This window comes from Mesoplodon bidens, assembly GCF_964165515.1.
Source record: "Mesoplodon bidens genome assembly, chromosome: 14".
NCBI classification, from domain to species: Eukaryota; Metazoa; Chordata; class Mammalia; order Artiodactyla; family Ziphiidae; genus Mesoplodon; species Mesoplodon bidens.
This window is the reverse complement of record NC_138170.1, coordinates 19,717,945-19,729,844: the sequence shown is the minus strand read 5'-3', so window position 1 is coordinate 19,729,844 and position 11,900 is coordinate 19,717,945. Positions and strand designations below refer to the sequence as shown.

Here is an 11,900-nt window from a genome sequence, read left to right as displayed (position 1 = left end):
AGGGTTAATAAGAAGACTCACATTTTAATCCATTTTAGGAGCAAGCAAACAGATGGAGTACAGCTGAGGCTACAAAGGGGAATCAGCCCTCATTGGTTAGCTAATGGTCTCTGACCTCCCCAGGCAGAAGGTGTCCTCACTCTCTATGGGACCTGGGAGTGTGCAGGTAAACTCAGGAGAGGGCCGGCAAAGAAACAGATTTGAAGGAGAATGGTCAATACCAGGTTTTGACAATTTTATTGGAAAATAAGTACAGTCCATTGATCAGTGATATGTGCTGTACATGAATCTGGCATCTTACTATATAAAAATATTTGGTATCTGCTACAGAATTATACAAACAAGTTTTTTAAAAAAACCCTTCATCATTAACCAGTACAAATATAATTTATCAAAAATATCATTGAAAAAATGGCTCAATACCCTTTCTTTTATTGCAAATAAAATAGAGGCAGAAGGGGGAAAATAAAAATTCTGCTAAGCCAGTTTTAACAACTGGAAATGAAACACTTCATTGCATTTGCAAACTTAAACAGTTAGGCTGACCAGAACAAACAAAAAACTTACCATCAAATAATGCAGTAAAATCTAATTAATGGGGAAGGCCTGAAAGGAAGAGGTTAGAGGAAACCTTAGAAGAGATTTTCAAAAATTAAATAAGATAATCTGCAGACATTTTTAAACAATAAAGCACTACACAAATCTGTTATATGTGCAAATTACTTCTGAAGGCACCTCTGACAAAGAGACACACCCACACCTCTCCTGCAGAGAGCAGGGCTCCTAGCTGGAGACAGGACAAACTTCCCATAAAGTGACAGCCAACAATAAGTATAATCAGACTGAGAAAAAGAGAGCAAGTGCCTTAGGGCAGTTTCTTGGGGAAATATCTTGGAGGAAGTGACTTGGAGTAAATTTTGAGTTTCAGTAAAATTCTGGTCAGTTGGAGAAAATGTGAGAATTTCCAGTCAGAGGAGACAGGAAGGAGAGGCAGAGATGGAGGGGCACTGGGGGCAGGTATGAAGGTGCACAACTTGGGATTCGCAGAGCAGGACCAAGAGGGGTCCAGCTGTGTTGGGGTGGTGAGATGCTAGTGGGAGAACATGGGCTTTAGCTACTGAACCAGGAGGAGCCGGTGGAAGTATTCTAGTAAGGGCAGGATGAGATCAGAGCAGCATTGTGGGAAAGATGGTTCATCTGGGGCCGTGTGTGTATGACAAAGTATAAGGAGGAGGTGACTTGGAAGTTGTCCTTCCAAAGAAGTTACGAGTCAAGTAAAATGCAGAAGAATAAGGTGGAACCGAATGGTCATTCCAGGGGGAAGGCATTAAGAGGTGGATCAATTCTTTGCAACTCTTGCTCTTGAAACTCTCTCTCCTGCAGAAAGCTCAGGTTATTGCAAACCTTTCTAATACTGGAGAAGTCCTTTGTTCATTGAAATGACAGTTTTAAAGGTCTGTGAAGTGAAATTCTATCTTTGGAAAGTGACTGCCAGCTGTCAAGGGGTATGGGAAATGCAAGGCAAATGGAAAGTTCTCCAAGAATGCATCTAATTTCCCTGGGAAGTATGGGTCTCACTGTGCCTGCAGCAATGTCCAAGAGAACCACTCGAGGACCAGTGACCCTGCTGTCCCCAGACTGGGCCACAGCCCTGCCCTCAGACTGTGGGTGACTTCCTAAAGCTGTCTATAGAAGGTATTTCCTGCATGTTCATTCCTCTTGTTTGCTGCCTCAGTGCCTTTTCTCAGCAGTTCAGACATTCAGACAGGGCATCTGCTGCCTTGTTAAAGGACTTCCCAAGCCCTCTGCTCTGAGTTGCCCTGGCCACAGGGCAACTGTCACCACATACTGCTCCCTTAACAATCCAATTCTAGGTGACCTCAGGGATAAGGGACTACACAGGTGTGTGGTATGACTGTACAAGTCAGTGAGGCCCAGCCCCGCCTGCAATGCCTGAAGACAGGAATCACCAAGGAACTCTTGACCAAGCTTCTCTGCTACCCGAGGGGCACATGGACCTCCAGTGGCCGTTTCTCCTTAGAGTCCAGCTGAGTGGCTGGCGACAGCAACTTGTGCTTGGCCAAAGGCGGCTGCCGCTGGACTGGCATGTGGTACCTGACCCTCTTCCAGAACCTCGAGTTCGTAGACTGCGTCCCTTCTCTAATGTCCCCTGACCAGCGTATGGCCCCCTGTTTCTGCTTAATGAATTTAATGGATTCTGGCATTTTCTCATAGTCTGGGATTTTCTCTAGCTCCAGAAGGACAACTTTAATTCCTTCCTGAATGAGAGCATTGTACATGGCTATCTGCTCTTCAGGTGAATTTCCCAGCCAGCAGAATCCTGATATTTCTCGGGCCAAAATGATGATCAGTCTTCTGCTTTTCTTTATGGTTTCATTAGCAACCTCAACGATGCCTGAAAAACACGAAGCACAGCAAGTAAACTTTCAACTTACAATCATTCCCTCCAGAACCAAAACCCCTCAAGGTTCTTCCCACACATGGCCTATGTCTCCTAATGCTTTTTCTTGCCTTACCTAAGATTGAAGGAGTTTCTCATTTTACAGAATAGATCAAAAACTGACCCACAAAAAGTGAGCAGGGGTCGGAGTACTTTAAGTAGAAATTTATAAACTTTCTTGTTAAACCACTGGATCTATATCACTCCTATTTTACCATCAGTTGTAAAGTAACTACTGGGTCTAACTAGTTAAGTTTTCCAAAACGAAATAAAACTTAGTTAATTGTTGCCCCAAAAGAATATGAGAAAGGTAAACACTTTGCATTTAATATGACAATCGTCATCATGCACCACTTAAGAGGCTCTTAAAATTGTCAAATATGTACACCCAGGTCACAGTCTTCCAGAAAGAGGGAGCCCAAGTTTAGTAATTAAATTAGTTTTACAAGACTATTACTTTTTCCTTTGCATACATACTTTCCCCAACGTAGTCATCTCGGCCACTGATGAACAGCTTATATCCACACTGTTTTTCCAAGACCTCAGGTAAGACTTTAAACACAAAAATATCTGAGTTAGAGGTGGACCCTTCCCCAGGGGTCTTTGGACATAGTATGTATGCATCATACGTCTTTCCATCTGAAGCTAAAGAGAAAATGAAATATATTTAGAACCAAAAGAAAAAAAATGAGATTTGGTAAAGTCAATATCGCAAACATGCATTTCATAGTTAATTATTAATTTTGTGCACAATGGTATGAAGCAACAACACCAAAAGTATAATGCCTTTTTAGAGTGTTCATCTCTTTACAAGTTTACATTTATTCTGTTTTACTACAAAGTTCTTCTTATATTATTCGATGGTCCCCTCATATGCAAACATTCTTTACCCCTCAGTATGGAACTACCCTTATCTCACTGTTCTCATCTTCCCCAAATGTCTAAGCCCTGAATTCTATCCATTCTTCCTTTTATATATTAGTGTAGTATTAGTTTTTTGTGAGGTTTAAACAAAAGAGAGTGCTTCCCTGATGCGTGAAAATGACATCATTTCTTCCATTTGATGGCAGATCATGGGGTGATCTGTGTTCTACCCAGCACAGAGCAAGTCCTCAGTCACAGCTTCGGAATAACTGGATTTATAAGCAGATGCTCTAAATGCCTGTTTATCCCACCATTATGAACACCAGAGCAGTAACTCAGAAAATAATACTATCCAGTCTATTTGGTTAAGAAACTATAATTATACTTAGAAAATAATACTATCCAGTCTATTTGGTTAAGAAACTATAATTATGTATAATTATGTTATTTTGTATATGCCACATTTCATTTTAAAATTTAAATAAAACCCCTCTTAGTTAGCTTTTACATCTCTTAACTATCCCAACAAGAAAATACTATGCATAGAAATGCATAGAAAATGCATAGAATACAAAATCGTACCTTTTTTTGGGAGAAAATCATAGAAAGAATCTCTGTACCAAAGCACAATGTCAACCTTGAAGACTTTATAGATGAAAACAGAGCATGTAATTACCAATGTTAACATGACAAATATACCAATTGTGGGCGTCTGGTAATCAGGGACTACAGCAGAAAAGAGGAGAAAAAATATTAGAACCCAAAGAATTTAAAAATTGAGCATAGCAAATTAAACATCATCCCAGAGAAATCATATTTGGGATTGGCCTGTAATCCCAAATCCCAGACAGTATTAACCCATTCATTATCATCTTTTATTAATGAATACTAATGTACAAAGTCATTGAGAATGGATACTGTATAAAACTAAGGTGCATTATATTAAATTTTCACCTAAGTCGTATGTAATAACATAGAAAAAATACCAAAGACCATAGGATAGAGCATTCCATAGGACTACGAGTGAAGTCAGAGTCACTTAAAAGCCTACAAAAGTTCTACAAAAGTAGATGAGTCAGGTGGAGAAAGCTGAAGACAGGAGGAAAGGAGAAAAGGGTTTAGGGATGCCAGACAGTGTTTCACACTTCCACATCCTCCCAGCTTCACATGCTAGTTATTCATCTGATGACTGCAGAGGAGTCATGTGGAGAGGTAAGGGGGAGGAGAGTAGAGAAAGAAGGAGCCTTCTAAATGTCAGGGGCCAAGGAGGCATCCAGAAAGCTCTGTTATTTTGCTTTTCCAATTTCAGTCATTGATCCATCTGCAGTTGAACTGGCTATGAAGTGGAACTCAAGATAGATCAATATCCGATTGGCCCAACTGATAGTGCACGTTTACAGTCTTAATTACTGTAGCTTTGTACAAGATCATGATATCTGAAGTGTAAATCTTCGCGATTTGTTGTTTTTATTCAAGACCACCTTGACTAGTCTTGGCCCTTTACATTTCCAATATGACCTTTAGGATAAACGTGCCCACAACAACATGCCCACACAAATGCACACCCACACCTGCACAAATATTGCTGAGATTTTGATTGGCATTGTTTTGAATCTATAGATTAATTTGAAGGGAACTAACATATTTATAATACTGAGTATTTCAGTCTTTCAATCCATGGATATTGTATAGCCCTCCATCTATTAGGTCTTTAATTTATCTCAATAATGTATTTTTAGTTTGTATCACAGATTTTGAACAGCTGTTGCTGGATTTATTCCTACATACTGAATATTTGATAGTTTTTGATGCTACTGTAAATGTTATTTTTTAAACTTAATTTTTACTTGTTGGTACTTGCAGAAATACATAGAAATACTATATATAAACATATACACTAGTGATCGTGTTAAATTCATTTAGTATTAATTCTAATAGTTTGTCCATAGATTCTTTTAGATTTTCTTCCATGTACACATTCATAAATACTGTATTTTAATTCAACTACAAATTATCTTAAAATATTTCACAAACACTTTAAGATTTTTTTATTGGAGAATAGCTGATTTATAATGTCATGTTAGTTTCAGGTATACAGCAAAGTGATTCAGTTATATATACAAATATGTATATAATTCAGTTAGATATGTATATATATTGTATATATATATATATTCTTTTTCAGATTTTTTCCCCTTATAGGTTATTACAAAATATTGAGTATAGTTCCCTGTGCTATACAGTATGTTCTTGTTGGTTATCTATTTTATATATATTAGTATGTATATGTTAATCCCAAACTCCTAATTTATCCCCCGCCCTCCCCTTCCACTTTGGGAACCATAAGTTTGTTTGCTATGTCTGTGAGTCTATTTCTGTTTTGTAAACAAGTTCATTTGTATCTTTTTTTTTTTAGATTCCACATATAAGCGATATCATATATTTGTCTTTCTCTGTTTGGTCTACTTCACTTAGTTTGATAATCTCTAGGTCTATCCATGTTGATACAAATGGAATTGTTCTATTTATGGCAGAGTAACATTTTATCGCAAATATATACCACATCTTCTTTATCCATTCATCTGTTGATAGACATTTAGGTTGCTTCCATTGTTAAATAGTGCTGTTAGGAACATTGGGGTGCATGTATCTTTTTGAATTATAGTTTTCTCTGGATATATGCCCAGAAGTGGGATTGCAGGATCATATGGTAACTCTATTTTTAGTTTTCTAAGGAACCACCATACTGTTCTCTATAGTGGCTATACCAATTTACATTCTCACCAACAGCATATGAGGGTTTTTTCTCCATTCCCTCTCCAGCATTTATTATTTGTAGATGTTTTGATGATGGCCATTTTGACAAGAATGAGGTGACACCTCATTGTAGTTTTGATTTGCATTTCTCTAATAATTAGTGATGTTGAGCATTTTTTCATGTGCCTGTTGGCTATATCTGTATGTCTTCTTTGAAAAAAATGTCTATTTAGGTCTTCTGCACATTTTTTGAATGGGTTTTTTTTGTTATTATTGAGTTGTATGACTATTTGTGTATTTTGGAGATTAATCCCTTGTCAGATGCATCATTTGCAAATAATTTCTCCAATTCTATAGGTCGTTTTCTCACTTTGTTTATGGTTTCATTTGCTGTGCAAAAGCTTTTAAAGTTTACTTAGGTCCCATTTGGTTTTGTTTTTATTGGCATTATCTAGAAGATGGATTGGAAAAAATATTGCTGTGATTTATGTCAAAGAATGTTCTGCCTATATTTTCCTCTAGGAGTTTTATAGTATCTGGCCTTACATTTAGGTTTTTAATCCATTTTGAGTTTATTTTTGTATAGGGTGTTAAAAAATGTTCTAATTTCATTCTTTTACATGTAGCTGTCCAGTTTTCCCAGCACCACTTATTGATGAGATTGTCTTTTCTCCACTGTATATTATTGCTTCCTTTGTTTAATTGACCACAGATGTCTGGGTTTATTTCTGGGCTTTCAATCCTGTTCCATTGATCTATATTTCTGTTTTTGTGACAGTACCATACTGTTTTGATGATTGTAGCTTTTCAGTATAGTCTGAAGCCAGAGAGCCTGATTCCTCCAGCTGTTTTTCTTTCTCAAGATTGCTCTGGCTATTCAGGGTCTTTTGTGTTTCCATAGAGATTAAAAATTTTTTTGTTCTAGTTCTGTGAAAAATGCCATTGGTAGTTTGATAGGGATTGCATTGAACCTGTAGATTACCTGGGGTAGTACAGTCAGTTTGAAAATATTGATTCTTCCAATCTAAGAACATGGTATATCTTTCCATCTGTTTGTGTCATTTTCAAATTCTTTCATCAGTGTCTGATAGTTTTCGGGGTACAGGTCTTTTGCCTCCTTAGGTACGTTTATTCCTAGGTATTTTATTCTTTTTGATGTGATGATAAATGGCATTGTTTCCTTAATTTCTGTTTCTGATCTATTGTTAGTGTATAGAAATGCAATAGATTTCTATGTATTAATTTTCTATCCTGCAACTTTACCAAATTCATTGATGAGCTCTAGTAGTTTTCTGGTAGCATCTTTAGCATTTTCTATGTACAGTATCATGCCATTTGCAAACAGTGACGGTTTTACTTCTTTTCCAATTTGGTTTCCTTTTATCTCTTTTTCTTCTCTGATTGTTCTGGCTAGGAATCCTAAAATTAAGTTGAATAAAAGTGGCAAGAATGGGCATCCTTGTACTGTTCCTGAGGAAATCTTAGAGGAAATGCTTTCAGCTTTTCAGTGTTGATTATAATGTTAGCTGTGGGTTTGTCATATATGACTTTTATTATGTTATGTTCCCTCTATGCCCACTTTCTGGAGAGTTTTTATCATAAATGGGTGTTGAATTTTGTTAAAAGCTGCTTCTGCATCTATTGAGATGATCATATGGTTTTTATTCTTCAATTTGTTAATGTGGTGTATCACACTGATTGATTTGTGGATACTGAAAAAACCCTGCATCCCTGGTATAAATTCCATTTGATCATGGTGTATAATCCTTTTAATGTATTGTTGGATTTGGATTGCTAGTATTTTTTGAGGATGTTTGCATTTATATTCATCACTGATACTGGCCTGTAATTTTCTTTTTTTGTGGCATCTTTGTCTGGTTTTGGTATCGGGGTGATGGGGGCCTCATAGAATGCGTTTGGAAGTGTTCCTTCCTCTGCAATTCTTTGGAGTAGTTTCAGAAGGATAGGCACTAACTCTTCTCTAAACATTTGGTAGAATTCACCTGTGAAGCCATCTGGTCCTGAACTTTTGTTTGTTGGGAGTTTTAAAATCACAGATTCAATTTCAGTACTTGTAATTGGTCTGTTCATATTTTCTGTTTCATACTGTTTGTCTTGGAAGACTGTACCTTTCTAAGAATTTGTCCATTTCTTTTAGGTTGTCCATTTTATTGGCATATAGCTAGTTGTAGTCTCTTATGATCCTCTTATGACACTGTATTTCTGCAGTGTCAGTTGTAACTTTTTTGTTTCTAATTTTATTACTTTGGGCCATCTCCCTTTTTTCTTGATGAGTCTGGCTAAAGGTTTATCAATTTTCTTTATTTCTGCTCTGATCTTTATGATTTCTTTCCTTCTACTAACTTTGGGTTTTGTCTGTTCTTCTTCCTCTAGTTACTTTAGGTATTAGATTAGGTTATTTGAGATTTTTCTTGTTTCCTAAGATTGTGTCACTATAAACTTCCCTCTTAGAACTGCCTTTGCTGCATCCCAGAGGTTTTGGATGGACATGTTTTTTTCATTTGTCTCTAGGGTTTTTTTTTCTTATTTCCTCTTTGATTTCTTCAGGTGATCCATTGGTTCTTTAGTAGCATATAATATAGCCTCCACGTTTGTGTTTTTTGCAGTTTTTTTCTTGTAGTTGATTTCTAATCTCACAGTGTTGTGGTTGGAAATGATGCTTGATATGATTTCCATTTTCTTAAATTTACTAAGGCTTGCTTTGTGGCCCAACATGGGATCTACCCTGGAGAATGTTCCATGTGCACTTGAAAAGAATGTGTATTCCCTGCTTTCAGATGGGATGCTCTTATAATTATCAATTAAGTCCATCTGCTCTACTGTGCCATTTAAGGCGTTTCCTGATTGATGCTCAGTCTGGATGATCTGTCCATTGATGTACGTGGGGGTGTTAAAGTCCCTCACTATTATTGCCTTACTGTCAATTTCTCCTTTTATATCTGATAACATTCTCCTCCTATATTGAGGTGCTCCTTATATGCTAAGTGCATATATATTTACAATTGTTAAATCTTCTTCTTGGATCGATCCCTTGATCATTATGTAGTGTCCTTCTTTGTCTCTTGTAACAGTCTTTATTTTAAAGTCTATTTTCTCTGATATGAGAATTGCTACATCAGCTTTCTTTTGATTTCCATTTGCATGGTATATCTTTTTCCATCCCCTCAGTTTCAGTCTGTATATATCTCTAGATCTGAAGTGGGTCTCTGGTAGATGATATACGTATTTATGGGTCTTGTTTTTGTATCCATTCAGCCAGTCCATATGTTCTTATTGCCATTTTGTTAATTGTTCTGGATTTGTTTTGGTAAGACTTTTTTTCTTTTCCTCTTTTGTTCTCTTCTCTTGTGATTTGATGACTAACTCTAGTGTTAGTTTCCTTTTTTGTGTGTATATCTATTGTAGATTTTTGGTTTGTGGTTAACATGAGGTCTTGGTATAGCAGGCTATATATATACATTATTGTATTAAGTTGCTGATCTCTTAATTTCAAATGCATTTTAAATATCCTGCATTTGTAGTCTCCTGATTACTGGTTTTCATATCTTTGTCTGTCTATGATTTCCTGCCTTTACTGTATGTTTTCCTTTACTGGTGAGCTTTCCTGTTACATAATTTTCTTCTTTTTAGTTGTGGCCTTTCCTTTTCTGCTTAAAGAAGTTCCTTTAGCATGTTTTGTAAAGCTGGCTTGGTGGTACTGAATTCTTTTAGCTTTTACTTATCTGTAAAGTTTTTGATTTCTCCATCAAATCTGAAGAATAAACTTGCTGTGTAGATTATTCTTGGTTGTAGGTTTTTCCATTACATCATTGTAAACATACAGTGCCACTCCCTTCTGGCCTACAGAGTTTCTGCTGAAAAACCAACTGATAAGCTTATGTGGTTTTCCTTGTATGTTATTTTCTGCTTTTCCCTTGTAGCTTTTAATATTTTCTCTTTATCATTAATTTTTGTCAGTTTGATTACTATGTGTCTCGGCATGTTCCTCCTTGGTTTAATCCCGTACGGGACTCTCTGTGCTTCCTGGAATTGGGTGACTGTTTCCTTTCCCATGGTAGGGGAAATTTCAGCTATTATCTCTTCAATTATTTTCTCAGGTCCTTTCTCTCTCTCTTCTCCTTCTGGGACCCCTATAATGCAAATATTGGTGCATTTGACATTGTCCCCAAGGTCTTGTAAACTGTCCTCATATTTTTCATTCTTTTTTCTGTTCTGTAATAGTGGCTTCCACCACTGGGTCTTCCTAATCTAATTTTTCAGCCCCATGGTAGGTTATGAGTCTGAACTTTTAAAAGCAACCTATATGATTCTGAAAATAAGTGGTCTCAAGACCAATTTTACAAACTATTAATGGAGCAAATAAGGAACTCTAATGGTGAAATTTTGAGGAGAATAATTTTAGTGCAATGAAAAAGAAAAGGAGACAGCAAAGGAAATAAGGGTACAATGAAGTAAGAGAAAGTACAAGAAGCAGAGAGTAGAATTTTAAGGAGAGCTGGCAAATGCTGCAGAGTATCAGTGAAATGAGGAGGGAGAGAAAGCTGAATAACACTTGAAAGAGGCTTGAAATATCCAGTAGGCCATGAGGAATCACTGAAGCCTTTTAAGAATAAGAAACACAAGATGGCAGAGTAGAAGGACCTTGAGTTCTCTCACGAGCACACCAAAATCACAACTGCTGAACCACCATCGATAAAAGAGTAGAACCTACCAAAAATGACATTCTACATCCAAGGAATTAAAGAAGAAATCACGATGAGATGGTATGAGGGGCACACTCGCAGTATAATCAAATCCCATACCACCCGGGTGGGCAACCCACAAACTGGAGAATAATTATATTGCAGAAGTTCTCCCACAGGCATGAGAGCTCTGAGCCCCACATCAGGCTCCCTGACCTAGGAGTCTGGCATCAGGAGGAAGAGCCTCCAGAGCATTTGGCTTTGAAGGCCCATGAGGCTCCACTGCAGGAGCTCCACAGGACTGGGGGAAAGAGATTCCACTCTTGGAGGGCACACAAGGTCTTGTGCACACCAAAACCCAGGGCAAAAGCAGTGACTCCATAGGAGTCATTACCTGCTGGTTTGGAGGGTCTGCTGGGCAGGTGGCAGCTGTGGCTCCCTCTGGGATCATAAAAGCTGGTGGCAGACATATCTGGGAGTGTTCATCTGCGTGAACTCTTGATAGAGGCAGATATCTTGCTTGGGTCTTTGGCATCAAGACCTGGCCTCCTGCAACAGCCTGTAGGCTCCAGTGCTGGGCTGCATCAGGCCAAACGACCACCCAGGGCAGGAACACAGCCCCACCCATCAGCAGACAGCTGCCTAAATACTTCCTGAGCCCACAGCCAGCTCTAGATGTTCCCCTTGACACGGCCCTGCCCCACAGAGGGCCAAGCCCCAGCGGCACCCACCAGTGGTCAGGCACTGGCCCCTCCTACCAGGAAGCCTTCATGAGCCCCTAAACCAGCCTCACCCACCAGAATCAAGAAAACTATCATCCCACAGCCTGTGGAACTGAGTACACAAACAGGTCAGAAGCTACCCTGGGACCAGCTGGTCCCAGGCCATTGGGTAGCAAGAGGGGAGTGTACTGACACATAGGACATCCCCTACAGAGGGCCACTTCTCCAAGACCAAGAAACATAACTAATCTTCCATATACATAAAAATACAAATAGAAAGTTAACAAAACGAGACAGCAAAGGAATACATTCCAGACGAAGGAACAAGATAAAACCCCAGAAAAACAACTAAATTAAGTGGAGATAGGCAATCTACCCAAGAAAGAGTTCAAT

At 38.1% G+C, this 11,900-nt stretch overlaps 1 protein-coding gene across 9 annotated transcripts in view; it reads right to left on the bottom strand.

The window, feature by feature from the left end:
• Positions 1-220: 220 nt before the first annotated feature.
• IL1R1 (interleukin 1 receptor type 1) overlaps positions 221-11,900 on the bottom strand; it is a 99,134-nt gene continuing 87,454 nt past the window's right edge. For 8 of the 9 annotated variants that reach the window (XM_081254244.1, XM_081254239.1, XM_081254236.1 and 5 more), the window contains 3 exons: positions 3,908-4,051; positions 2,939-3,106; positions 221-2,416 (listed from right to left, as the gene is read on the bottom strand). In XM_081254244.1, the coding sequence (XP_081110370.1) occupies positions 1,998-2,416; positions 2,939-3,106; positions 3,908-4,051 (731 nt within the window). In that variant the 3' untranslated portion in view covers positions 221-1,997. The other variant, XM_081254242.1, reaches the window with a different exon arrangement.